This window comes from Arachis ipaensis, chromosome B9 (assembly GCF_059453495.1).
Source record: "Arachis ipaensis isolate K30076 ecotype BB chromosome B9, ASM5945349v1, whole genome shotgun sequence".
Taxonomy (NCBI): Eukaryota; Viridiplantae; Streptophyta; class Magnoliopsida; order Fabales; family Fabaceae; genus Arachis; species Arachis ipaensis.
This window is the reverse complement of record NC_142444.1, coordinates 9,509,568-9,533,474: the sequence shown is the minus strand read 5'-3', so window position 1 is coordinate 9,533,474 and position 23,907 is coordinate 9,509,568. Positions and strand designations below refer to the sequence as shown.

The window sequence follows — 23,907 nt, the reverse complement described above, 5'->3', positions numbered from 1 at the left end:
ACCTTTTTATTATAGGCTCTCAAAAACTTCTCTATATACCACATTCATCGTGCAGTTATCTTCTAAGTGTCCATAATCTTGCAACAGCACTCGCAGACCATCTTTACTCGTTACCCTTGATAACGCAACATACAATTGACCATGGGTGAAAACTGGCCTTGGAAGGTAAATTCCAACTTTCGATAGAGTTTGTCCCTGGGACTTATTTATTGTCATTACAAATGACATGATAATTGGAAATTGTCTTCTTTGAAACTTGACCGGCAATATTTCATTATTTGGAATTAGATTCAGTCTTGGGATAAAAACAATACTTCCAACTTTGTTACCAGTTAAAGTCTTGCATTCTATCACATGATTTCCCATTCTTCTAACTTGCATCCTCGTTCCATTGTACAAACCATTAGTTTGGTCTATATTCCGCAGCAACATAACAGGAGCGCCAACCTTCAGAACCAACTTGTGTGGTGGTAGACCTGAACAATTTATTCCATTTAGAATCTCCGGCGAGAAAGCATCTAACTCAAATTTCATATTTCCCTCTTCAGCACACACAGAGTCTGAACTTAAGTAGACTCTTTCTTATCCAGGTAACCCTGCAATCATCTTGTTGTTGACATCAGTGACACAATCCAAAGTTGGTGCAAGAATTGCTCTATCCTTGAAATAATTTTCAACGAATAAATTGGATAACATATCTGGATACACGAAATCAATGAGGTCATCCAAAGCTATCTCAGAGTTCTTAATCAAAATGTCAGATGGTATATGAACGATCGATTCATCATCTGTTGTATCACCAGCTAAATCATCACCAATTTTGAGTAGCCATTCTGCAAAATTTTTTAGTTCTTGTATGTTGTTGTTTTCACCTAGTGACAATCTCATGTTTTTTGTAAGCTTCAAAACCTTACAATTATGCCACAAATATGAAGAATTAATAGAAGACTGAATTATATCTTGCCTTGAGCCTCTGGGAATCACAGGTAAAATTTGTCTAAAATCTCCTCCGAGAACAACAACTTTACCTCCAAACGGCAAATGAGCATTATACGAATCTGAGCACCTTAAGATGTCTCTGAGGCATTTGTCTAAAGCTTCGTAACAATACTTACTTATCATTGGAGCTTCATCCCATATGATTAATTTGGCCTTAGATATTAACCTTGTAAGAGGACTTTCCTGTTTAATGCTACACAAAGAATCCTCATTTATGGCCAAAGAAATTTTAAATCTTGAATGTGCAGTTCTTCCATTAGGCAACAAAAGTGCAGCAAATTGGATAATAACTATATATTCGGTTGCCTGGTGATCACGTAGATAATTGAGTAGTTGAGTTACAAATTGATCCTATAGTGTGCATCTAATTTTTTCCTCATTTCTAAATAAAGGCGGAAATTAGAACAAATAAGTAATAATATATAATAAAAAAATTTGCATATGAATAGACAATTGTTACAAAATAAATTCTAATTGTCACATTTTAAATCTTCACATACTGCAAATCATGGAGATCAACCATAATGTAATGGCCACTTTTTCCTGCTTTTGACCATGATATAAGTTCTCCTTTTCCAGTTAAGAGTCCAATAATATCTAATTTAAAAAAAAAGACGAATTAAAAGCATGAAATTAAAGACAAATAAATGAAATAACATAATAATAATAATAATAATAATAATAATAATAATAATAATAATAATAATAATAATAATAATAATAATAATAATAATAATAATAATAATAATAATAATAATAATAATACAAATTAACTACGCACCAAATAAGTTAGCTTTTTCATTTGTTTGTCTCAATATATCAGCATGATCGAGAAAATTGAAATGATTGTCAGGAATGTTACGATCATCGATCGTATTTACTATACGTGACTCCTTCTTAAAGGTTATTCTACACACATGTGTAGTCGGAAGATAAATTCCGCTTGATTCCTCAATCAAAAAATTTGAGAAGACATAAAATTTCCCCTCGATCAGATCATTCTCAAACATCTTTGCCAAATAATTCTTCACTGAACAATGAATTTTATCACACTGTAAAACAAATTAAAAACGAAGACTATTAGCACTTATAACTCTATTAAATCGCACTGTGGTTGATTCCTCCAAGAGTTTACTCACGAAATAAAGTTAAAATGTGAACAGTAAATATATATAAACTGGACCTAGCATCACTCGAAGAAATCACGTAGAATAATCAACCTACCTTATCATCCATGAGAACCATTTCTAGATAAGCTGTCTTACTCTTGTCAAATTTGGATGGAACTTTTCATAACCTTATAATCCTTGTCCTTATTTTCCAAACCTTTTCATTATATAATCTACTACAGGTAATACTGTTGATAGAATCATAGCTTGTAGCCATTAGGTATGGAAAATAATAAAGAGAAAAAGAAATACGAATAAGATATGAATTTTGTAGATGAAAAATAATTGAAACAATTGACTATTACGACTTTTATATATATATATATATACACTAATTACAAACGATATGAATTTTTAATGGAGATACTTGATACTAATAGAAAAAAATTATATAAATAGAAATTATTTAATTTCAATTTTAATTTCATATAACAAAACAGTGGTTTTCAAAAATTATGGAATCTTTTTTTGACATATGTATTATGCCATACGTATAAATTATACGGGTTATTATATAAATTCATATATATGCATAACAAAACAGTTTAATATTATATATTTTTTACATTAATTATATGCCAATATTTTGAAAAAAGAGATAAAAGAAGAGATATATAAATATGTATAATATTATTGCTATATATGAAACAGTTTTATATTGCTTTAATTATAAAAACTTACTATAATTATATAAAATTTAATTTGAGAAAATAATTTCTCTTGCCATAAATAATATACTAAAACTGTTAGTATATTATCTTCTTTATGGTTAATTGAATTTATCAATAATTTTTCCGTGTAAATCGTTATTACCCAATTTTTAATAATTACTTAATATACAAAATTTGAAATTGGAAATTGTTATTACTAATTCAATTAACTGGTTAATTGAGTAATAATTGTCAAATTATTTAGGTGCAAAATCATTGATTTACTCAATTGATTTTTATATATTATTTATATTTCAAGTAATAATTTGAAATTATATTATTTACCTAGTTAATAATACTATTATTAAAAATTATTTTTTGCATTGATTTTTAAATCAATTATTAAATAATTATTTTTGTTAAGATAATTGTTTATAAATTATTTCAAATTATATTTTGTTAAGATATAATTATTTAGATTATTACTCATGACACGGGTATAATTTCATTTTATACCAATTAATCAATTATAATTATATGACACGGGTGTAATTTTAATTTTATCTACGGATTATTTCCCGTAATAATATACAACATATTATTTACTGTGATAATTTGATTTGATTGATTTCTAATTATTTACGTACATAAATGATTAAAATATATAACATAAATATCGTAATTATTATAATTCTATGATATAATTATAATTAACATATTTTATCATAATTAAATATTGATTTGATATAGTTATAATGAAAATATTTTTTCAAAATAATATAATCTACTATTATTCATCCACTAATTATTTGGCAATAAACCTTAATATGATTTTTTACATCTCCGTTATGAGAAATAAATACTTAGATATACCAAATAATATGTAACATATTACTACCTATATAAGTTAAGGCACAAAGACAGGATTTAATTAAGGTGATTGAAACTTTCACCAAACAGAATATGACCTCAATCGAATAAAAAAGGGTACTCGATTTTGTATTAATTAGCTAGTCGAAGAAATAACATACTCATTCATTATTTATGTTTCATTATATTTTTTAAATAATATATAGAAACATATATCCTGTGTATAAAAATGTGACTATTAGTAATTTTATTAATAAACCTTTTTTTAAACTATTACTAATTTCAATTTTAATAGAAAATATGAGGAAATAATTTCGCTTGTCATAAATAATATACTAAAACTGTTAGTATATTATCTTCTATATGGTTAATTGAATTTATCAATGATTTACACGCCGTGTAAATCGTTATTACCCAATTTTTAATAACTACTTAATATACAAAATTTGAAATTAAAAATTGTTATTACTAATTCAATTAACTGGTTAATTGAGTAATAATTGTCAAATTATTAAAGTGCAAAATCAATGATTTACTCAATAGATTTCCATATATTATTTATGTTTCAAGTAATAATTTGAAATTATATTATTTACCCAGTTAATAATACTATTATTAATAATTATTTTTTGCATTGATTTTTAAATCAATTATTAAATAATTATTTTTGTTAAGATAATTGTTTATAAATTATTTCAAATTATATTTTGTTAAGATATAATTATTTAGATTATTACTCATGGCACGGGTATAATTTCATTTTATACCAATTAATCAATTATAATTATATGACACGGGTGTAATTTCAATTTTATCCACCGATTATTGGCAAATAAATTGTCTTTAGGTCAACGATTTAATATATGTATAGGTTCATTTTTTGTCAAATATAATGAAAATACAAATAAAAAAATAAAGGATAAAAATAAACTTAATAATATCTGACACTACTTCATTTTATTAAATTATTTAAAAATAGCACATCCACAAAAAATAATCGTAATATATAAATTGAGGCAATAATTTAAAATTCTATAATTATAATTTAATTAAATGCTAATAGTAAAACCAAATTACCTAAACAATATTGAACCTATTCTAGTCCTTAGTCACATATAGTATAGAATCATTCTTGTAACGACAACCAATTGAAATAACATCATAAGTTTCAATATTTAGAATTCGTGCAAAATCAGACCATCCTCTTGTTAGATAAGCTTCATCATCCGCTATCCATGCAATGCGGCAAGGTATAGAATTGCCAATCGTTGAAATTGCATATCTGAATTTGTCACGAATTTAGCAAAATTGAACTGAAACTGAGGGAATTCAATTTCATTATGTGCTCCACTTCAAAGATTTTCGGACAGACGTAAAAAGCATGAAGGGGATGGAACTTGAACTTGCCCTATAAAGTTCCGTGGATGCAATTCCTCAATCAAAAATCGAGCTCCTCCTAAGAAATCTAACTTTAACCACATTCCATTGGGTTGGTCATAATAGGTGAGTAGATCCAACCATCCTTCGGTAAAGTAGACTATTGCCTCTTCTTTGAACGCTTACATCCATGTAGTTGGAACCCGAATCAGTGAAGACAACTCGATGAGGTATTTTATGGATGTGATGCATTGTAAATGATTGTGGCAAAAGACAATCGAACTGGAACATTAGACGATAAGAATAACTTAGAGTAACAACAAATAAAAAATTATCAAAAGAATAATATAATAGAATGAGTATATAAAAAATATTATAAAAAATTATAAATTGTACCTTAAAAGGATCAACTTCAATAAAAAACGAAGAATACATTCTTATTTTTTGAAGTAGTTAAAAAAAAACACTAAATATAAAATTATGAATTGACTCTCAAATTTAGATTCATGTAGCACAGGAAAACACTATATATAGACTTTAGTAAAACAAAAATAAATATGTAAATTACCTATTATTAAGGTAATTTTTTAATAATGCATTAAATTTTGATTTAATACAATTATAATGAAGATATGTTTCTAAATTAGTATAATTATATATTATTCATTAAATATTAATTACAATATAATTATATTAAAGATATACGTGAATCGGGTAACAAAGATTTTTTATTATTATTATTACTATTATTGATATTATTATTATCATAAAAATTATTAAAAGTATTTTTAATTGATAATTGATAAGTAGTTTAATAGTGCATTAAATATTAATTTGATATAATTATAATGAAGATATGTTGCTAAATTAGTATAATTATATATTATTCATTTAGTATTAATTATAATATAATTACAATAAAATAATTTAGAATAGAAAAAAATTTTTATTCGTTTTGGAGGGAAAACGGAGGCATGAGAGATCGACACGTCACCTTTAGTAGTTGGGAAAAAATCCAGTTTTAGTATATTAAGTAGATAATAATTTTTATAATTATACTTTGTTATTATAAAATATAATTAGTCTTCAAATTATCTAACCAATAAATTAAAATATTAAAATAATAATTTAAAATTTATTTTTTTAGGTTTTATATTTTAAAAAGTTAAATAATTTTTTATTGTTAATACAATCAAAAGTCTCTCTTTTTATATATATCGTTAAATAATCATTTAAAAATTTATCTCTCATATGATTACGAAATCGATTCTTTATAATATTCATATTTAAAAAAGTTTTTTCAACTGATGTTGTTCCAGAAAAACTAAAGTTAACTTAAAAAAAAACTAATGAATAAATAGTATTATTTTGATTTCTTATTTTATTATTATTTATTTATTTAACCATTTTTTATTTAATAATCAATATAAAAAAAATCCCAAAGAACTAGATATACATTAAATATATATTCTAAAAAAAACTTTAAATGTCATATTTTGATATAATTTTTTGCAAGTAATATTAAAAAAAATAAGATCTTTTCATTCTTAAAAATTTATAATTTTATGTCAAGTGAATTTTTTTAAATTTTTTTAATTGTGAATGACTAAATTTTTTTTGAAAAATAAAAAAAAATCTAGAGATCAAATTTGGCTCTAAATATTTTTGTGCATCTTCTAAATATTTATTCAAAATGTTGACAAAACAATTTAGATTAAATGGATATGTCATTTGTTAAATACAAAATTTTTTTGTCACTTTTAATAAATATAATATTTATTAATTATTTTTATTGCAATTTTCAAATCATTCAAGAATTATTTGTCTTCTTTTAAATATTAAATTAGTAGTTACCTCTATTTTGAACAAATAATTAAATATATATACACGATACAATAGTGATATTAATTTTTTCCAAATTTAAGTATATAAACCGATTTTTTCAAATTTTAAATTTATTATTAGTTTACAATTATAAAATAACAAATCTATAATTATTTCACTCCTTCTTTCTAAAGGTTATTGTAACAACTTCGTTTAAATCTTGAATTACTATTTGTTTCTATATAATTGAAGTTGATGAGTGAAGTTTAATCATAATAGAATCAAATTTAATTATAGAGTAAAGGACATTTTTGTCTCTGACCTTTTTTCTCGCGAACATTTTGGTTATTGACCATTAAAAAATACTTTTAAGTCCCTAACGTCCTTAAAAGTTGGACAGATTAGTCCCTCCGTCCAAATGCCTCCGTCAGACCCAACGGAAAAAGCTGACGTGGCTCCTGTAATGCTTGTCACGCGTACGCGTGGGTCACGCGTACGCGTCGTATGACAGACTTTCCACTCACATGTACGCGTGTATGCGTCACCATGAATTCAGCAAATCCACATTTCTTTATGAATTCTCCACTTTGCATGCTTTTATCCATTTCTTTCAATCTATTCTTGCCTTCAAAACTTTAAATCACTCAAACAAGCATATCAAGATATTGAATGGGAGAAAAGTAAGAATAATACAGTCTCTACGTAATTAAAGAAAGTTACAATGATGAAACTGCTCTCAAAGTTAAAATTATTTTAGAATCCAACGTTGATGATTATATTATTACCTATGATTAATTTTTTATTTAATTTGTCTTTTTTAATGAGATCATAATTTATATTATAAAAAAATTACACTAAAATATAGTACACAAAAATTACAATTATAAAAGAGAGTACTAAAGATAATAAAAATTAAATATTTATCTTGACAATGATGGAAATAAATCTAAAATTTTTTTATGATATTTTTATATAGATATTTTTAATACTTTTAGTATTCTTTTTTAATATGCTATAATTTTACTATTACTATTCTATTAAAAAAAATAATAGGTAAAAAATGTATATAAAAAAAATAATTTCATAAAGAATAATAATATCCATGAGAGAGTACTAGAGAAAAAATATTATAAAAAAAAACAACAAAATTAATTATAAATTTCAATCTAACGTGAAAATGTAAATGCAAAAGCTATCATTTTTAGCTTTGGCTAAACTTGGGTTGAAGAGCAGAATCACGTTTACGTTCAGAAAAAGAAAAATAGCTAAAGTAAAAAGTGAAACTTTCAAAACAACTAAACCTATGTTTGCTTCAAACGCTAAGCCAAACACATCCTAAATTGCTAATTTTAATTTACTTTTCTCTCATTGGATGCCTTGATATGTTTGTTTGAATGATTTAAAGTTTTGAAGGCAAGAATGGCTTGAAAGAAATGGAAAAAAATATACAAAGTGGAGAATTCATAAAGAAATGTGGATTTGCTGAATTCACGGCGACACGTACGCGTGAGAAGCATTACGGGAGCCAGATCAGCTTTTCCATTGGGCATTTGGACGGAGGGACTGATCCGTCCAACTTTTAAGAACGTCAGGAACTTAAAAGTATTTTTCAATGGTCAGGGACGAAAATGTCCACAGAAAAAAGACCAGGGACAAAAATGTCCTTTACTCTTAATTATATTATGGGGCAAATAAATTGTTACCATGTGTTTTATCGATTTTTAACAAATTGATGGTGGTTCGATTCTAATAGTTTGGGACCGAAATCTACTCTTTTGCAGGTACCAATTTTTTCTATAAGTGCATCAAATGTCTTCGAATTAGATGAACATTAAAAGGGAATTGAGTTCGAAAAGTGCAAAGAACTGAAAAAAGTGCAAAATAAAGATTTCGAAAAGTAAAACTGACTGAAATCGAAATGGTTTGCATTGAATTTCAAACAAAGCAATTAAAACGCCTCCGACTGGGTCAAAGGACTTTTGACATGAAAAGTAAAAGCGCTGAAATGTAAATTAGATAATGAAATTAAAGTTGCTCGAAAGATAAATTGAACATGAAAAGTAAAGTTTTTGCAGGAATTATAAATGAAAAGTAAAGACAAGTGGTAGGCTTAAGTAAAGACAAGTGGAAGGATCCCTATAGAAATTTGACTCGAGACAGACTCAGAAAGTCATTGGAATGTGAGTGTGCGTGAGTAATTTCTGAAGTTCCAACCTCGATTTCCTAAGACTCACTAATATTTATAACTCACTTCCATAACCGACCATTTATTATACGATACTGTCTTGTGTGCAGATTTCTGAGTAACTATTCCCGCTCTTTTGCCCATAAACGTTACCAATAAATCCTTAACTTAGAGAAAATTAAACCTTCGACTTTTTCATTCGTATAACCGCTCATTTCTTCGTTCGAGTAATTACTCGATTTGTCAAAATACTAAAATCGAGTCCATGTCAAATAATTTTTACTTAATATTTGTACGTGTGGTTTTTTTTTATCTCTGCTCCCCTTCCAATACTTCGCCAACATTTCAAATCAGTTTAATCTTTCGAAAATAAATATTTCGACTAACATTATGTATTAATTAAAAAAAAATTTAAACTCCACTGGAACAATTGCCCCACATCTATAAACATAAATCCGTCCCTGCTATAGAATAATCGTTGCAAAACTAAGCTATATATGTCAAAGTCGGTATATGTGTCCTGGAATTGAGTCCAAACTTCAACATGTTTGACTTATCATTTTCATAGCTGGTTGGAAAGCTGCTTTGACTAATCACACTTATAATAAAATATAAATGAAGTTAACCACTGTAATTAAATAGATGTAATCATGTAATAAAAGAGGTCAAGTTCTAAACTCAACTATAGGATTATTAAAAGCGTTCACACCCATAGATACTACAAAAGTTAACACAACCTGAATAGACATTATTACAATATTGGTCTTCCAAAGATAGCTTGGACCAAATTAAAAGACACCACAGTACAACTGATGAGTGAAATAACTAGATTACAAATAATATCTCTAATATTCTACAACAAAGAGTAATACTAACAACACTAATCACTCACAACATAGTTGTCTTTGTTTAATTCAGTCTCGTCACCTTGTTACTTGACAGCTAACTATTAGGGCCCAATTCAAGATGCACACTTTGCTGGAGTCTTCTAACTAGAAGTTGTATGAAACTCGTCATTAACTGAATCCTGAAAGGAGCAAGTTTATAAAATCAATTACGATTTAATTTCTATGCATTACACTATTAAATGTAAATCTAAAAATTTAACATCAACATCTAATCATTTATTGTCACATAAGCAAAAACAACTACTTTTAACATTCACTATTTAAAAAGTTATATAAAAGAATAAAATTGATTAAATAATGATATAAGTAAACATTTTATAATATTGGTGCATCAAAATTAAATCGAATCAATTAGGGCAATTGGGTATAGAAACTAATATCAAAAGCTATTTAAAACAAATGAAAGTAAACAAATGACCTTCATCCAACTTGTGTCATTATTGCCAACAGTATGTTAGGATGACATTAATATATGAATTACTTACCATTAGTGAGAGTAAGGTTAGTTAAGATTAAGAATATATTAGTTAGAATTAATTAGTAGCAAAGAGTGTCTGATCATTTGTTGAGACCCACTTGGTTTAACTTGTATACTGTTAGTCTGTTACCGAAGTTGGAAATAATATTAGTGTCTTCTATTCTCTATCCTTTCTTGCTACCAGTCACTTTGTGGATAAATTATTGACAACTAACATTATTATCAACACCCTGCATTTCCAATTCTTGTGATGCTGCCTATACAAATGAAAATCATGACAATGAATAAATTGATTCACACATGCATTTTGTCCTCTAAAAAATTCACTTACAGCAGCATCATGGCCCAATTTTGCAATCAATTGTTCATCATCGGATATCCTCATAACATTATAGACATCATCATAACCGTTAATGTTCCTTGATGACACAGCAACTTTAATTAGAAGCTTTGTATCTATCACTGAATCAAGAGCTTTAGGATAAGTGTCTGCATCCTCACCATCATCCTGCAAAGAAGTAAGAGAGGTTATAAAACACTTCATAACTCATGAATGGATTTCTAAGTCAACAAAATAATTTTGAAGACTCACAAAAAAGTTTTCTTTTATCTCTGTTGCTGTCTTCCCAACAACTTGCATGGTTTCCCTATCCCACAGAACCAATGTTATTCTTCCAGTGAGGCCATCAGACACTATCACTTGAAACCTAAACCTAAAAAGGAGGAAGGGGGAAAAAGGAATCTTATAATAGAATTAGGGTATACTCCAAAATTGATAATAAAAAATAAATATGATACCAACATAAGAAATTGAATACAACCGTAGAAGAGGATTGGAATCCGCTTGATCACATTTCTTGCAATAAGATGGTTCAGCACCTTCTAGCTTCTGGAGACATCTGGTACATCCCTTGTAAAACCAATCATCTTTTCCAACATCCAAACGCACTGTACTAGCCAGAATCCAATAAGAACCCTCCTGTAATACAAACTATTAGTCATAATGAATTAAAAAGAATTAAACATATTACAGCACATTATGAATACAGAATTATAAATTACTATACATTTGCACAATTCAGAAGCTCCTCTATTGACTTCAATCTTACTAATTCGCCATTAATCTCATCACTCACAGAATAGCTAGGTTGAGATGAGAGATGACTTATATACTGCAAAGTAATCTGGCAAGTACTCACCAACCTTTTTATCCAGAAAAGGAAAGAAAAAAAAAAGGACATAGATAACGAAGATGTTTAACACATCTAGTACATAAACCATGAACTGCAAAAATGACATAAAAGCATAACAAAACAGTAAAATTACCTAATTTTGGAATCCCCAACTTCCTTTATGTAGATCTTCACATGGAGCTTTGATGCATAGTAACTACTCTGAACATGCACTTTGTCTAAGAAAAATAGAAGTCATAGTAAGATAGTGAAGTTATAGAATAAAACAAGGGTGTTCATGCAGTGGAATAGGTACACCATAGCCCAGGGAGAACCCAGGTTCTACCAATTGAGAGAGCAAGTCTCACTATCCTCGAAACGAGATTAGTTTCTTTGAAAAAAAAAAATAGTAGCCTGATGCACAAGCATTCCACCTTAACATAGGATCCAGAAAAGCCTCATATCCAAAAACAAACGAAAATTGAAGTTGCATATCCACCTGAATATAATCAAGAACAACATTACAATTTGTATTCCCTCGTTTCCAACCACCTCAGCAATTATATCTGAAAAGATGAATTAAACATGTATAAACCTGTGGAAAGGCATAATTTATGTATATGAAGACATGAAGTTGAAAAGTTCAATGCAAATAAAGCAAGGTTCATTAAATTCTTACCAATGAGTTCCCTGTCATCTATATTGCCATTTTGTTTAATGTTAGCAACAGGACAAAACTTCTTGACCAATGCCTTTGGGACAGAAGCATGTATTCTGCTACCCTGAAATTTGTTTTTTTTTTTTTTTTTATATAATTAAAGTTAGTAAAATGTCTTATATAGTACTGAAAAGCAATTAAGTGTAATAAAAAAAGATAATGACCAAAACAATTGGACCTCACCTTTTTATCATGCAACACCATTTCAATAGCATACTTATCTTTAGCCGGAACCTCCTACAAACAAGCAACACACACTGTAAACCAAGTTTTTAAACATTGACATTGCACAGCAAGTCCTATGTATAAGGAGTAAGAACAAATATCTAGCAATGCTATAATAATGATTACACATTAGGAGACATTCATAGTCCATGACAATTAAAAGATGCATGATTGCAAGTAATCAAGGTCTACGACAATGCTTGGATTGGGTAATAAAATGTCAGATATAATATTCACGTTTAAATAGACCAATATCAAAGAAAACGAAATTATTGGGAAGGGACCATATGACAGCATGTTACTCTCTCTCTCTCTCTCCCCATTCGAAAACCAATTTTGGACCCCATCATATTGAACACCCAGGAGAAAAGATAGTAATTTTTCAAACGGTATCAAAATTAAACTTTCTATATTTGGATTAAAATTTGCAAACGACAATGTGTATAAAATTGATTTTATAAATTTTATTTTGATAAAAAATAAGTTGGTGTTAATGTAATTTATATTTGGTAATTTTGTATTAAAATGGAATATAATAAAATTAATGTTGTTTTGATTACATTATTCAAAATTACGTTTAGACAAAAATTATTATAAAAGGGAGTCATTCAAATAAAGATATCTAAAACGTCTTTTTTCAAAGACATTTTTTAGTAATTAAAATTTAACACATATAATCGATTAAATCGTGTTATTTTTGTCAAAATTAGGTCAGACAAATTAATTTAACAAAAAATATGGTGAATCAAATCTTGAACTGATCTAAATTAATATTATTTTTTTTATAAAAAATGACTATAATACCCTTATTATAGAAAATAACTAAAATATTCCTGTCATATATATTAATTTTGAAAATCCTAAATTCTAGTCATTTACTTGCCATAGGATTAGGATTTAGAGTTTTCAAAATTTATATATAGAATAGGGGTATTTTAGTTAATTTGTCTGGCCTAATTTGACAAAAATAACACGATTTAATCGATCACATATACTAAATTTTAATTATTAAAAAACATCTTTAAAAAGAGACGTTTTAAACATCTTTGTCGGAGTGACTCCCATAAAAAAAAAAGACATAAATTTATATCATTCAAAATTATATTATTTTAACACTCTTTGACTATCATTTCTTTTGAAGAGAATTTAAATTTATGTGTTAAAATTTAGTACTCTCTTGGTTATATAATTTTTTAATACTCTTCTTTGGTACTTTTTTTGTATTTAATTATATCTTTCTAATGAAATTTATATTATAAAAATTAACAATAATAAATAAAATATATACTAATTTAAGAACACATAGTAAAAATATACAAAGTCAAATAAAAAAATAAGATTTTATAAAAAATTATGTATTAATAAAAATAATTAAAAAAATTTATATAAACAATGAATACTAAAAATTCTATTAAAAAATACAATAACATACATAAATGAATATAAAAAAAACTCTAAATAAAAATATCCATACTATTAACAAGAAAAATAAATAAAAATTGATAAAAAATCAAAATTTAATAAAAGATACTAACAATAATATTAAAAAAATATTTATTTATAAAGCATAACTATAAAAAAATTTTTAAGTGATGATTAGTTTTTAGTATTTTTTATTATAAATAAGATTAAATGATAAAATTGATAAAAAAATAAATTTTTTAATTAATTTTTTAATCTATCAATTTAACGTAAAAGTTATCGTTTGTTGTTGTAGTAAACTGCAATTCAAATGCAGAATCATGTTTTAAATTTAGATGAAAAAAAAAAAAGTTAACCAAACAAAAAATTATAATATTGTGAAACGTGTTTCTTGTGCTTCTTGTACTCCCAATGGCCAAAACCCTAACACAGAATGAAAAGCATGAAAAATTTGAAAAAGCAAAAACTTGAAAAAAACCACAGTAATTAAAGGAGAGCACTAAATTTGATATTAGTACCATTGCTCCAGGTAATTGATTCATGGGCTTCTCAAAGTGAATAAGCCCGTCAAGATGAAGTTCAAAATCCCTCTCTGCATCAGCATTCGGAATTGAATAGTTATGAAGTCCGAATGGTATTGGTATGGAAAGAAGAAGAATCAGAGCGAAGAGTCTGAGGACCGATGTAAGAGTCGGGTCAAAAACGAAACGTTCCTCCACTTTATTTTCAACGGAGTGTGTGTTTAGATTGTATACTAAAATTAATTTTAATAAAATAAATATTATTTAAATAATATTAGTTAAAATTATTTTTAAATAAATAATTATTAAAAAAATATAATATTTAATTATAATATAATTTTTTTATGTATATTTAATTTTTTATATATTTTTTATATATTTTTTATATAATATTTTTAGTAGTCACAAAAAAAATAATAGTATTTTTAGTTTTTTTTAGTACGTTATAATTTATTATTATTATTATTATGAGAAAAATTTATTCTCCTCTTTTAAAAGATGTTAAAATGATATTATCCTCTTCTTTATTTATAAAATATACATTATCTTTCTTTATAACTTTTAAATAATCTCTTCTTTAATTTATTTTAAATTTTTTGTGTTAACTAATGTTAATTTTATCCATTTTTCAAGAAAAATAAAAAAAGCAAGCGCACCAAATGGGAATTGGCTTAATATTTAATTTTGTTTATTGAATAAATTATCACACATTAGATTTTAACAAATAACATAGATTAAAAATATTATTTTTATTGAAAAGTGTTGTTATATTCTTGAAATCGTTTTTTAGTTATAATACTAATTTTTTAATTTGTTTAAAATTTAAAGTTTTAAAAAATTTTATTCGAGAATTGTTTTATTTTTATTACTTTTTATAAATTCTATAATATTATTTTTTCTTCTATTTGATTATCATTTTGATACTTTTTTCATGTGAATTAATAGTTTTTACGAGTTAAATTTTTATTTATAATTTTTATAATTTTTTTAATAATTTTGTTTTATTTTTGAAGATCTATATTTTAATCTATCAATTTTTATTGCTAATTGTTTTAATTTTAGTCTAACAATTTTTATTTTATTTTGAATAATTTGAATAAAACTTACTGTGAAATTGAGATTTCGGAAACCATTGTTTTGTATTGATTTAAGAAATTTAGTATCGTTTGAATTAATATTAGTTAGAATAATTAATTTTGGCCTACTAATATGAATATTTTAATTATTTATTTTTTTAGATTTTTTAATATACTTGTTGATCAAATTTTATTTATAATTTATATTTTTATTGTTAACTCATGTTTTTTAGAGTACAATTTTTAGGGCAAATCATTATATTAAGTCAAGGGGAGCAAAAAATTATACAAATCTTGCCAAACCAAAAATTATTTCATGAATTAACCAATGCATGTTTATATGTAGTTCGAATCAACTAAATTCGAACTTAATCTACACATAATTCAAATCATGTTGCTTCGAATTATACACAAAACTCACACACACTAATTCGAATCAACCTTATTCGAATTACACACATACAATAATTCGAATCAGGTTGATTCGAATTACACCCTCATTTATTAAAAAAATTAATAATTTATTAAAAAAATTATTTAAAAAATTTAAAATTAAAAAAATATATATTTTATTTCATGCATTAAAAAAGCTAACAAAATATTTAATTACGAGACTTCTTTAAAATATTAATGAGCTATCAATTCGAATTCCATATAATACTCTTTTGTCCATTTTTAATAGCTCATGAATATTTTTTAATAAATTTTTTTAAATTATATGGTGAGATATTACATGATTCGAATTACGCATGGGAAGTTCAATCACTCTGATTCGAATTATATGGTGAGCAATTTGAATTTTATACAATACTCTCCTGCCCATTCTTGATAGCTCATGAATATTTTTTAATAAATTTATTTTAATCATACCACAAAAAAATGATTCGAATTACGCATGGGAAGTTCAATCACTCTGATTCGAATTATATGGTGAGCAATTTGAATTTTATACAATACTCTCCTGTCCATTCTTGATAGCTCATGAATATTTTTTAATAAATTTATTTTAATCATACCACAAAAAATATTTTATTCTATGCAAAATAATTAAAAAAATGGCCTAAAAGATGTTAGGAGTACTATAAAAATTTGTAATAACTTATGATATTAAAGAAATACTCTACATAGTCGATAATAATTTAGAAATTAAAGAAAATATATTTTTATCATGTATTTACCTAAATCACTAGAATATTACAAACTTTTATAGTACTCATAACATTTTTAAAGCCATTTTTTTAAATTATTTTGTATAGAATAAAATATATTTTTTAATTGTTTTAGATGGAATAAAATATTTTCTTTAATTTCTAAATTACTATTGACTATGTAGAGTATTTTATTTAAAATTTGTGTATATACATGTATTTACCTAAGTCATTAGAATATTACAAATTTTTATAGTACTCCTAACATTTTTTAATCAATTTTTTAAATTATTTTGTATAGAATAAAATATTTTTTTGTGGTATAGTTAAAATAAATTTATTAAAAAATATTCATGAGCTACCAAGAATGGGCAGAAGAGTATCGTATAAACTTCGAATTGCTCACCGTATAATTCGAATCAGAGTGATTGAAATTCCCCCATGCGTAATTCGAATCATGTAATATCTCACCATATAATTTAAAAAAATTTATTAAAAATATTCATGAGCTATTAAAAATGGATAAAAGAGTATTATATGGAATTCGAATTGATAACTCATTAATATTTTAAAGAAGTCTCGTAATTAAATATTTTGTTAGCTTTTTTTAATATATGAAATAAAAAATATATTTTTTAATTTTTAATTATTAATTTTTTTAATAAATTTTTTAATAAATGAGGGTGTAATTCGAATCTGATTCGAATTATTGTATGTGTGTAATTCGAATCAGGTTGATTCGAATTGGTGTGTGTAAGTTTTGTGTATAATTCGAAGTAACATGATTCGAATTATGTGTAGATCAAGTTCGAATCTAGTTAATTCGAACTACATATAAACAAGCATTGGTTGATTCATAAACCAGATTTTGGTTTGGCGGATTTGCGTAAAAATTTCTTCCCCTTAACTTATTTTAGTGTTTTGCCCATTTTTTTACTATAGTCAAATAAATAGCTATAAAAAAATTGGTTTGCCATCATTAGCGATTAGTCAGATAAGCTTGCAAATTTTCACGAGGTAATTAGTGCCTATACTGTAAAAATGCTAATCAATGTTAAAATTACACACACATTCATTTCCCTATAGAATAACCATTGTAAATTAAACTAAGATATATGGATCAAAGTTGGTATACAATACGTAATTGAGTGCCAACTTTAACATATTTAACTATCCGGTTAGGTAATTAATAGGGGTTTAGCCAATAACAAATCAACAAATATTTTTAAACTGCATTTTATACTAATTAATTATTATTAATTAGTGATTGTTTAAATTTTATTTTTTTTAAAATATAAAATTAATAATTATGATGTTTAGGCCAATATAGGATCCTTTTTTTTTTAGGTTCAAATAAATTTGGTGAAATTGACGGTAGTGACTTTGCATTGCAACATAAACTACGCTGCCTCCTTTTGTTTACCAACCTTGATATTGAATCATCAAAAGTTGTTTCAATTGAATGACAATACTCTACATGATGGTGTAATTATCATGATTTAATAATATCTTTTAACAATCCTCCCTCTAATAAGACTAAGAAAAGACTTTATTGATGCGAAAATAAATTATTTATACATTTAATTTGAAATTTTGTAAAATTTTATGGATATTTATTTAAAAGGCATATGAAAAAGTGAGATCAAAATTTATTTTTGATTTTCAAATTTTTTTGATTTACCAAAAGAAAAAAAGAATTTATTTAACAAAAAATATTAAAATTTAAAATAAAAGTATCCGATTTTTTTAATTATATTAAAAAGCGCATCAAAATTAATTTTTCTTTATTAAAAATATATATTTAATTTATTTTCTTAGCGTGCTCATTATTTTAATTTTTTATATCTTCTTAAGAAAATTCCTGTATCAATATATTTAATTAATCATTTAACAGTTATCATGGGAGGATTCCCTATGATATATAGTATCTGTGTCAATATATTTAATCAATTATTTAAGAGTTATCATGCGAGAATTTTCCATGATAGTATATATAGCTGCAAACTCAAGCTTCGAAAGCCGCAAACTAAAACTTCCAAAACTGAACACAAGTACACAACAGTCAAAAGAAGTCAAGCATATCTTCCTCTTCTCTGAGGAAAATCCTTCACCCTCTCCTCCTCCTCAACAAGTCGCTGAGAACGCGTCCGACATGGCGGCAGGTGCCGGTCCGCGTGTCATTCACTGCTTGATGCTTGCATCGGCCGGTTTACTCTTAACAGCGCTACTACTTTTTTTGTTACCCTTCGTATTCACCCTTCAACGGCAGAGTCACTCAGTTATGGTCGTTAACAACGAACTCAAGAGCACTACAACTATGGCAGCTAATGATGTTCAATCTGTCTCCGACAAAGCTGCAACAGTACCGGTAATTTTACAGAATTGATCATAAAATTTTCTCCTTTTTTGCTCTTTCTCTTTTTCTTTCATTTTATTGTTACTAATACTAATATTTATCCTTGTTCTTTTTCGTGGATATGAATATTATCATGTATATGATTATGATTGCATCTACGGATCTACCAATTTTTTCTATTACTATTAGCAGATATGTTTTTTGTTCATTAAGGGTATAGCATATGTCAACAATTCCTATGGTACGGTCTCGACGGCGAGATCGTGCGTGGGAATTGTAGCGGATATGTTTTGTTTTTTGCGCTTTCATTTTTTACACCTCAAATTAGATGGAAAAATATGGAGGCTATAATGGAATTTATTTCATTAAAAATCATTTATTGGTCATCATCATCAAATTAGTTTATAAATTCTCTTGGACTCCGATGCAGGATCAGTGGGGGCAGCTGAGGGCGCGCGTGGTTCACTACTTGATGCTTGCATCGGCCGGTTTGCTCTTCACAGCAGTACTACTTTTTTTGGTACCCTTCGTATCCACCCTTCAACGGCAGAGTCACTCAGTTACGGTCGTTAACAACGACCTCAAGAGCACTGCAACTATCGCAGCACTTGGATCTCATGATCATGATGATCAATCTGTCTCTACAAAGCTGCAGTAGTACCGGTATTTTTTTGCTCTTTCTCTTTTTCTTTCTTTTTATGGTTACACATATTATATATACTAATACTAATATTTATCTTTGTTCTTTTTTCTAGGATGTCAATATTATCATGTATATGATTATGATTGCACTTCACTCTTTTAGATTTCATCATTCCAAACCTAGCCAATATGTTTTAATTGATGGTTTGAGAAGGAATAAAATAGAGCTCAAAGGGATATTGCAATGGATCGAACTTCAACCTTTTGGATGCTAATTAAATTCTTATTATTGGGATGGTTAGTTAGTGATGAAATTGATTATATATACTCCGGTTCTCATTCGCCTAAAAGCTCTCAAGTTTTGTTCTTTTCCTATTTGAGATGTTAATTTTCCGAACAATAATGTTATTTGATGAATCTTGTTTGATTGTGTACTTTCAACTTGATCATGATGGTATGTGACCTTCATTTGTTTGTTTTCACAACTTCATTTCTCGTACATGATGATAATATAATTTGTCTTGAACTTTTAGGGTTTCGATCAGTCAAATGCTGCAGACTTATGTGTCTTTATCAGTTTTAGAGGCGAAGACACGCGCAAGAACTTCATGAGTCATCTTCAGCAAGCTCTGAACAAACAACAAATCAAAGTCCTGATAGATCACAAGCTCCCAAAAGGACACAACATATGGTCTTCACTCTTAAATGCTATTGAACGTACACATGTATCTGTTGTTGTTTTCTCACAAAACTATGCTTCCAGCAAGTGGTGTTTAGATGAATTGGTCAAAATATTAGATACCATGAAACAACAAGGGCAGGTTGTTCTCCCCGTTTTTTATGGTATAGATCCAACACACGTGCGCAACCAGCTTGGAAGTTTCAAACAAGTATTCGAAACGCACGTGCAGAAATTTGACCCCATTGTGGTTCAGGATTGGAAGATTGCTATCACTGAAGCAGCAAATTTGATTAGTTGGGACTCAAAGTCACCCTACATTAGGTGACGACTTTTTTATTAGTTATCTGAACATAAAATAAAATAAAATGATTATTTATTCAATCAAAAGTAAGTCAGTCAGTCTAATTAATATGGACTTGAGTCTAATTAAGTTGCTTTTAGTAAAAGTCTTAAGTCTAACATGCTTTCTAATATGAAATAAACCAAAATTAAAAAGCATGTTAGACTTAAGACTTTTACTAAAAGCAACTTAATTAGACTCAAGTCCATATTAATTAGACTGATTGACTTACTTTTGATTAATAAATAATCATCTTATTTTATTTTATATTCAGATAACTAATAAAAAAGTCATCACCTAATGTAGGGTGACTTTGAGTCCCAACCAATCAAATTATCTGCTTTGACAGCAGTCTTCCAATCCTAAACCACAATGGGGTCAAATTTCTGCACGTGCATTTCAAATGCTTGTTTGAAACTTTCAAGCTGGTTGTGCACGTGTGTTGGATCTATACCATAAAAAATGGGGAGAACAACTTGTCCTTATTGTTTCATGGTATTTAATATTTTGACCAATTCATCTAAACACCACTTGCTGGAAGCATAGTTTTGTGAGAAAACAACAACAGATACATGTGCATGTTCAATAGCATTTAAGAGTGAAGACCATATGTTGTGTCCTTTTGGAAGCTTGTGATCTATCAGGACTTTGATTTGTTGTTTGTTCAGAGCTTGCTGAAGATGACTCATGAAGTTATTGCGCGTGTCTTCGCCTCTAAAACTGATAGACACAAAAGTCTGCAGCATTCGACGGATCGAAACCCTAAAAGTTCAAGACAAATTATTTTATCATCATGTACGAGAAATAAAGTTGTGAAAACAAACAAATGAAGGTCACATACCATCATGATCAAGTTGAAAGTACACAATCAAACAAGATTCATCAAATAACATTATTGTTCCGAAAATTAACATCTCAAATAGGAAAAGAACAAAACTTGAGAGCTTTTAGGCGAATTAGATGGTGGAGTATATATAATCAATTCCATCACTAACTAACCATCCCAATAATAAGAATTTAATTAGCATCCAAAAGGTTGAAGTTCAATCCATTGCAATATCCCTTTGAGCTCTATTTTATTCCTTCTTAAACCATCAATTCAAACATAGTGGCTAGGTTTGGAATGATGAAATCTAAAAGAGTGAAGTGCAATCATAATCATATACATGATAATATTGACATTCACGAAAAAAGAACAAAGATAAATGGGAGTCACTTAAATAAAGTAGATGTCAAAAATGTCTTTTTTTTAGATTTTTTTTTAAAATTAAAATTTAATACATATAATCAATTAAAATGTGTTATTTTTATTATGGACAAATCAGCCAAAAAATTAATAAAGTAAATTTTAAATCAGTATAAATTAATATTTTTTATAAAAAATTACTACAATATTCCTATTATAAAAAATAACTAAAATACACCTATTATATATATATATATATATATATATATATATATATATATATATATATTCTGAAAACTCTAAATCCTAACCCTATGATGACAGAAAATAAAAGGGTTAGAATTTAGAATTCTCAAAATTAATATATATTAATAAGAGTATTCTAGTCATTTTTTATAATAGGGATATTGTAGTCATTTTTCATAAAAAAATAATATTAATTTAGACCGATTCAAAATTTGATTCACCATTTTTTGGTCAAATTAATTTATTTAACATAATTTTGACAAAAATAACACGATTTAAACGATTATATGTATTAAATTTTAATTAAAATACATCTTAAAAAAACGTTTTAGACGTCTTTATGGGAGTGACTCCTAAATAAATATTAGTATTAGTATATATAATATGTGTAACTATAAAAAGAAAGAAAAAGAGAAAGAGAAAAAAAATACCAGTACTACTGCAGTTCTATCAGAGACAGATTGGTCATCATGATCATGAGATCCAAGTGCTGCGATAGTTCCAGTGCTCTTGAGGTTGTTGTTAATGACTATAACTAAATGATTCTACCGTTGAATGGTGGAATCCTGATCCGTTGCATCCCTTTGGGCTCTATTTTATTCCTTCTCAAACCATCAATTCAAACATATTGGCTAAGTTTGGAATGATGAAATCTAAAAGAGTGAAGTGCAATCATAATCATATTCATGATAATCATATACATCAATTAGCATTTTGGTTTATTTCATATTATGTTAGGGATGATGATGATCTTATTCAGCAGTTAGTCAAGATGTTTTAGAGAAAAAGAATCAATATTTCAAATCCAAGGCTTGTGCTGCGTTCTCAGTGACTTGCTGAGGAGGAGGAGAGGGTGAAGGATTTTCCTCGGAGAAGAGGAAGATATGCTTGACGTCGTCGATAGTGTGTGTTTGGATCGAAGTTCTGCATCAAGTTGTGGAGGTCTCTGTCGTTGGTGATGCTGAGGAGGATTTTTAGGCCGTACCTGGGATCTGGTACTTGAAGTAGGCCACGTCAACGGTGCCACTGATGGCGGAGAGCTCGACAATCATGTCATTGAAATTGATGCTGCTGCAGACGTGGAGTTTCTTGTTATTACCTCCTTCGTACAAGTATTGGTTGTTTCGATCGTGGAACTTTATCTGGCCACCCTAACTGCACAAGAAACTCACCTCCGTCTTCATTTCTTTTGACTGTTGTGTTCAGTTTCGAAGCTTTAGTTTGTGGCTATATATATTATCATGGGGAATCCTCGCATGATAACTCTTAAATGATTAATTAGAGATATTTAGTCAAATATATATGAGAAATTCTCGCATGATAACTCTTAAATGATTAATTAAATATATTTAGAAAGAATTATGTTATGTATACACTAAAATTAGTTATTAAAGTCAATTATCAGTATAAAATACATGTTAAAATATAAATACACATTAAAAATAAACAAAAATATCATTCACCAATGATGAGGAGGTATTATTGTAAGAACAATTAATATATAAATATATGGGATAAATATTATTTTGGTCCCTAACGTTGAGGGTCAGAATCGAAACCGTCCCCAACGTAATTTTTTATTTAGAATCATCCTTAACATTTTTTTTCGTATTAAAATCGTCCTTTTAACTTTTTACGGACAAAAATACCCTCTACCGTCACCAACATCTTTATCACCACCACCATCACCAGCACCTTTACCACCACCACACC

At 27.2% G+C, this 23,907-nt stretch overlaps 2 protein-coding genes across 2 annotated transcripts; both read right to left on the bottom strand.

Annotated features, from left to right (window-relative positions):
- Positions 1–582: 582 nt before the first annotated feature.
- LOC148543691 (uncharacterized) lies at positions 583–2,244 on the bottom strand. The gene is made up of 4 exons (XM_088498661.1): positions 2,224–2,244; positions 1,781–2,051; positions 1,500–1,596; positions 583–1,192 (listed from the first exon to the last, which is right to left on the bottom strand). The coding sequence occupies exons 1-4, from the start codon at positions 2,242–2,244 to the stop codon at positions 583–585; spliced, it is 999 nt and encodes a 332-aa protein (XP_088354787.1).
- Positions 2,245–9,752: 7,508 nt separating this feature from the next.
- LOC110266744 (uncharacterized) lies at positions 9,753–16,563 on the bottom strand. Its single transcript, XM_088498660.1, has 11 exons — positions 16,488–16,563; positions 14,516–14,715; positions 12,534–12,587; positions 12,312–12,414; positions 12,132–12,198; positions 11,787–11,879; positions 11,528–11,663; positions 11,282–11,439; positions 11,053–11,173; positions 10,792–10,968; positions 9,753–10,101 (listed from the first exon to the last, which is right to left on the bottom strand). Exons 1-11 carry the CDS (start codon positions 16,561–16,563, stop codon positions 10,063–10,065), a joined length of 1,224 nt encoding a protein of 407 aa, XP_088354786.1. The 3' UTR covers positions 9,753–10,062.
- Between the last annotated feature and the right edge of the window lie 7,344 nt (positions 16,564–23,907).

What these genes read in the sequence shown, in the direction of transcription:
- LOC148543691 (XM_088498661.1), bottom strand. Translation starts at nt 2,244, where the DNA reads ATGGTTCTCATGGATGATAAG. An exon ending in TGAAAAAGCTAACTTATTTG is followed by an intron (nt 1,597 to 1,780) that starts GTGCGTAGTTAA and finishes TTTTTAAATTAG; the next exon opens with ATATTATTGGACTCTTAACT. An exon ending in GTTGATCTCCATGATTTGCA is followed by an intron (nt 1,193 to 1,499) that starts GTATGTGAAGAT and finishes TTCTTTGTGTAG; the next exon opens with CATTAAACAGGAAAGTCCTC.
- LOC110266744 (XM_088498660.1), bottom strand. Translation starts at nt 16,563, where the DNA reads ATGGACAGGAGAGTATTGTATAAAATTCAAATTGCTCACCATATAATT. An exon ending in ATCAATTACCTGGAGCAATG is followed by an intron (nt 12,588 to 14,515) that starts GTACTAATATCA and finishes GCTTGTTTGTAG; the next exon opens with GAGGTTCCGGCTAAAGATAA. An exon ending in TTGTTCTTGATTATATTCAG is followed by an intron (nt 11,880 to 12,131) that starts GTGGATATGCAA and finishes ATGACTTCTATT; the next exon opens with TTTCTTAGACAAAGTGCATG.